Source organism: Porites lutea, chromosome 1 (assembly GCF_958299795.1).
Source record: "Porites lutea chromosome 1, jaPorLute2.1, whole genome shotgun sequence".
In the NCBI taxonomy this organism is placed as follows: Eukaryota; Metazoa; Cnidaria; class Anthozoa; order Scleractinia; family Poritidae; genus Porites; species Porites lutea.
Window position 1 is genome coordinate 37,033,692 of NC_133201.1, and position 6,000 is coordinate 37,039,691.

Sequence of the window (6,000 nt, forward strand, 5' to 3'; positions counted from 1 at the left end):
TTATGAGATAACAATATATTGTTAAATGTTTTTTAAACGTCAGATGTCACGCTATGTACTCAGGCTGCCTGTCTTTTTCCATACAATCCATTTTCACAATTTTTCGGTCTGCGATTGTCACGCCAATCTCCAATCTCGTACCTCGAGTTTTCGTCTCTTACTGCGCATGCTGGCTTGACGAACCCGACCGCTGGTGAAGGGGAACGAGGACGCCAGGTGCGAAGGTGTTGTCACGCTAACAAGAGTGACTTGCTTGAACGGACAATAGGATTACAAGTATATATAATGATTTCCAGTATCAGTGTCAGTCTTCATGCAATGAATAACCAATTAAATTACTAAAACTAAAAATACTCCAGAAAGCTGTAATCCAATTGATATGAGACATATAACCTTCAGAACCTTACAAGAGATTTAGCCCCAGCATTTGCAGCTAAGACGTCTGGAAAAGTTTGGGGAACCAGTATGAGTCATGATTTGTTAATGGTTGCCAATGCATACCATTGATCCATCAAGAAATCCCAGAAATCATGGGAATTCTTCTACCCTGAATCCGTGACTTTGTGAAATGTTATATTGAAACAAACCGTCAAATTCTTTGTTAAGCATTCTCTGTACTATTGCTCTTCCATCCTTTTTGCTTCCACCAGCGGCCAGAGTTTCATTGAGCGCGATGGCATACAGGTAAATTGCATCATATATAGCTCCAGCGTACACCTCAACCTGGAATGGAAACAGGAAACCCTTTTGAGAGCAACAACAACAACAACGAGCTTTATTTGCATCACCATACAAGCACATACAGTATTGCAAAAACTATGTTTTGGAATCAAAATTACAACACGGCAAATACGTTACTTTGATAATAATTTGTCCGCATGAACAAGCTGAAATATATTTTATGAATTGTATATTGATAAAGTTTATTAGAAGAGTTCAGTTCATTGATCAAACCGTAGAGTGGTCAAGCAACACTGCGGCAAATAGCTGCGGCTGTTTGCCATCTGTAGTAATTATCGCGTCTTGTGCTTTCGCTTTAACAGTGTTAGCATACAGCTGCTTGAAATTCTTTCAATTGCAAAAGGAAACGAAACAGTGTTATATTGGGTACGAGCCCAAATGATAAAACGACAGAGAAAAAACCTCTTCACGTTTAAAACGGCAGACATGGAAAATGGCGCGGGAAATTTGACCACGTGTTCATCTGTTCAGCTGTCTCCGTCAATAGTCATTGGCCATTTAACATGAGGAGACTAGCTCGTTACTGTGTCGAATTGTATTATGGGAATATTTTGAAAACGCTACCGCTTCTTTTTTTGGCTATTACTTGATTACAAAGGAAACTGGATCCAAAAGTCCCACAATGCATTTCGACTGAATACCGACCCAGTCTAACCGCGCAATCTTAAAAAGCCAATAGGACATTTCCAAGCTCTAAGACTCTCACTTTCATGACGAGGCCAGATTTAAAACCTTTCTGGGTGAAAATGAGTCTTATTTACACGAGAATAAAAATTCATTTTCATACCAATGGCATTGCACTTAGTCTCGCTTTGAAACAGAGGCTTTGGCCAACCCTGTAACCCTGTCCAATAGGAAGAGTCATAGTCGTTCCATTGTCCAAAACTCGTATTAGAGGGAACAGGATGGTGTTTGATGTACGTACAGCTCGGTGTGGTTGAACGGTGATATATTACCTGTTCACTGGCGTCTAACTGAATCTGAAATGGCGGAGCATTCATCTTGTCTTTCACATCTTCCTTGAATGACCTCCAGAGTTCTGTGGTTGGTTCCCTAACGTAAATACTCAAGATTCCTCTAAACGCCAGCGCAGCTTCTGCGTCTCTACCGTCGTTTCCCATGAACGTGTTATTTCCAATAGCGGCAGACGGAAGTAGATTGACAGTCAGAAACGCGTAGTCCCCATTGAGCATGCCCAAGTCGTGAGCGACCAGCATCAAAGCGCGCATGTCTCCTCCGTAACAAAGCATCACAAAGACTACAGGGAAATGACCACACATCGTGTGAATAAGTGTAAAATGGGAGTCACTGTAAATCATTTAAGTTTTCCTACAACTAAAACGTGAGAGATTGTTTTCTTCATTTTCTAATGATTAATTTATAAAAGTTTATCTTTTTATCCTCGTTATTCTTGTCTTTCCTCCCTCCCCTGCCCATTTCTTGTCAGCTCCATCAATCTTTTGCCCTAACCACTCTAAAGAATTGCTTCGGAGAGCACCATTAATTTGACTGAAAGTGATGTAAATTATTAAGACTCTGTGAAATTAATCTAAACATCTAAAGCATTATCTAGTTGTATCGCTTACTGCGTGCTGTCTCTTTCGCTAGGGCCAGCATACTTTTATATTCCTCCCGTTCCGTAACCAGCACATGCCCTGGATTGAGTGTGTGAAGGTAGCGAATTTCTATGTCGTTCTCCAAAAACACTTTCATCAGACCAGACATAGCTAACTGCCAGATGCTCTCTGTTGATGCAATAATACCGATACTCTTCCAACGAAAGTAGCCAAGCACGGACATAAAGAGATCCCCCATTTTGGAGAACGAGCCGACCGTTCTGGCAAACGTCTGGTAAATACTTTTTTCGGATAGCTTGCTCGATTCACAGCCCCAAGAAATCATGGGCAGATTCCAGGACGCTGCTAAAATCGCGGCAGGCTCGCAAATAATGTCGCAACCATCACCAATAATGGCGTCCACGCCAGAGATTCTGAATTCGACGGCTTGGTTAAGTCCTTCTGCGGCCAAACACATAGAATCATTCCACAAGAAAGTCATGTTGTAGCCGAGTAGAAGTGTGGGATCATTGTTGATTTTGTCCACTGCGATGGTAATGGCAGACGCAGAAGTTTTACCAATCGGCCAGTAACCAGTCATTGGCAGCAAAACACCAATTTTAACTTCCTTCACATCTTCGCCTGTGTCGTCCCAATTTGAACAAGCCGATAAAACGAACAGTAAACTCAGGCTAAATATTTCGGAAAAGCGGAACATCATTCTGACTTTCCACACTGACGTGAAATTCCTAATTCTTGTACTGAAACATTTCATTCAGTTTGTAAAAAATACAGCCATACTCTGAAAATGCCCTCAAACACTAAATGATAATTAAGCATTATGAAACGTGATTAAGCTGTCTGTTTCTTTTGACGTCAAGTTTTGTACACGCCCTGACTGCGTAACGATAAGGTTTCAGCTTTCTGCAAACTTCAAAAGAAGGCCTCGGCTGTTCTTAGCCAATCGGATGGCTGCGGCAAAAATGACTCATTTGCTTTCAGTCAAAGCCGAATAAACATCTGAATTTTTTTAGTGGCGAGGAGAGTTAAGGACGCATCCATCACCTTGCATTTTCGAAACATTGTAGCCTGCGTGGCAGTGGAGGGAACAGTAGGGGGAGAAAAGTGTTCCTTTCCTTTCCCTGTCGACGCCTGCCATGCATTCTATGATATTGCGGAACAAATATCAGACTGAAAAGTCATTTTGGGGGTAAAAAAGCGACACTAGCATGAAATTAAAACAACCTTAAGAGCTTGAACAGCCTAGAGACGGCGGTATCATGGCCGATTTGTTCAGAGCTGGTTTTTCATGCAAGCATTATTGCGGAGAGAGAGAGGGAAGGGTAGAATCTGTCATTTCAAAGCACACAACGTTCAAGGCGGGTCTCCATGGGGTTAACCGATAGGCGTAAAACGGCCAAAAATTTAGTTGATAGCCGTAAAAATTGAAATATTTTAACCGTTAGCCGTAAATAGGGTAAAAAAGAGTTAGCCGTAAAAGAAATTGTTCCCTAGATTTGCTACTTTTAATGCAAGTACTAAACTCACTTATGGTCACGTTTTTATTTCCGGTTAGTGTGACTCCGTACGCACGTTAGACGAAGCGCCTTTTACCTGTTAACCAAGAACTACGCTTCATTTCCGGCGCTCTCTCTCGAGGAACTATTTTTTTCCATAGCGAAAGTGTGGCTTCTTGTTGGGGATTAATATTTGCAATTTTCAGGAGGTCGTACACTCGAAACACTAGTGAAACAACACGCAGAAATGTCACTGTTTGTAAAACACGTTGGGGATAAACAACATTTCCCTGTTTTTCTCTGACGCTACGGTAGACATTATGCCTAGTCCCTGTATGGCGTCTTCCCACGCAATCTCGTTCAAGGCATTTCGTTGGCGAACTCGCTCGGACCACGTGACCCGAAACGCATTAGCCGGGCGGAATAATGCGACCTAGGGGCAAGGCAACGGCAGACAATCGTTCCGTACTGTCCCTCGCTATCATTAAAAATACTGGACACGGGAATTTTGTTATTGGCCGTTTTCACACTAGAGCTAGAAATGGATCATCCGTCTGAGACTAGCCTGCGTACAGTCGCGCCCTCCCCACAGACACCCCTTCTCCCATTTTTTTCTAGGGAGGGGGCGGCTGTACACAGGCTATATGGAACGGATAATCCCGATTTTCAAATTGAGCCGTATTACCTATCTGATGCGAATCATCAAACGGATAACTCGTCTCACACGATTAATCCCTCTCTAGTGTGAAAACGGCCATTTCTGTTATAATGAATGTCGCGCCCCGGCCTTGAGTTGGGCGTTCGCGTGTCTGCTTTTGCTTTTTCACAAAGATTATTTTTAAATTGACTATTGACATTTCTATGTGTAAAATAATATTAGAAGTGGAATACTTTATAAAAATTATGATTTTTCAAAAGAATAGCTTATTTCATCCCGAGATGATCCGCAGACCTTTATCTTGATTTAAGATACAAAAAAATACAGGTTTATTAATATTTAACTTTTTGAAACAAAAGAAGTTAATTTTTAACTTTTTCGTTAACCGTAACTGAAAAAAATTAACCGATAGCCGTAAAAGAGCCAAAATTTTAGCCGATAACCGTAAAAGCCACCACCCCATGGAGACCCTCTTCAAGTAGCGGGATTGGTCAAACAAGGTGCTTTGCATTGCAAAAGAGACGATTTTTTTTTTAATCAAACTGCAAAGGTAGCAGAAGAGTAACGTTAAAAATAATTTTATGTCTAAAAAGCGACGAAAAAAACTGAAATAATAAGCTTTTAAAGGAAAAATACTACAATTCTAAGGACAGGGTCAGACAAACGTGGTCAAACTTCATAGTCGGACGACCTAATGCTAATGACCGAGAACAATCGATTATATAAGCATTAGGTTTCTCCAGTCCGCTGACCCGAGTTAAACTTCAAGATTACCAAAATGCTAAAATTCGCCTTTTGCCGTTGTTTACACCTGATTTGGCATTTTGAGGGGAGATTTGGTTGCTTGCTCGAAGGTGGATTTTTCAAGAAAATTTGCTCTCAACCCATTCACTCTTGGAAATCTTGCCAAAAACCGTTACTCCCCGAAGCTAATCGCGCCGTTTTCGACCAAAACGAACCAAAACTGCCCAAAACGCCGTTTATAAGTCAAGCACTACGCGAATCTCTCTTAGCCATGCTCAGCAAGCAATGTTAAAACAGAGTTTCAAAAGTGACAACAGTTTCGACCACGTACTACTACTTTTCTCACCGAAACTAAGGAGGGTGGGGAGGAAAGAAAGCGGCTTTATCTCCTCCCCTCCTTCTTAGTTTTGGTGAGAAACGTTTTTTCGGGAAACCTCTTTAAGATAGTTTCGATCGTAGGATTAGATGGAAACAAGAGCCATTTATAGCTCGTGATGGAAAGAAAGGGCAGGTGGGTTGGGTGACACAGATTTTCATAAGATTTCACAGGATTTTTCCGAGTGAATTGTCTCATGACTCTCATGGTTTGAAAACTCTTAAAGGTCCTCAAAACTGATGATGTCACAAACGATACAAGCACGGGTGGTTACGGACGGGTCAGGGGTGAATGGGTTAAAATCTGACGCTTGAAAGACTATCGCTAAAAACGAGGAAAACATCGTGGGTAATAAGCCTTAACACATACCATCTGTGTTGTTGCTATCGAAATTAGAGCATCAATCTA

At 41.5% G+C, this 6,000-nt stretch overlaps 1 protein-coding gene across 1 annotated transcript; it reads right to left on the minus strand.

The window, feature by feature from the left end:
* Window positions 1-528: 528 nt before the first annotated feature.
* LOC140929161 (atrial natriuretic peptide receptor 3-like) lies at window positions 529-3,018 on the minus strand. Its single transcript, XM_073379032.1, has 4 exons — window positions 2,328-3,018; window positions 1,698-1,999; window positions 955-1,068; window positions 529-723 (listed from the first exon to the last, which is right to left on the minus strand). The coding sequence occupies exons 1-4, from the start codon at window positions 3,016-3,018 to the stop codon at window positions 529-531; spliced, it is 1,302 nt and encodes a 433-aa protein (XP_073235133.1).
* Window positions 3,019-6,000: the final 2,982 nt, after the last annotated feature.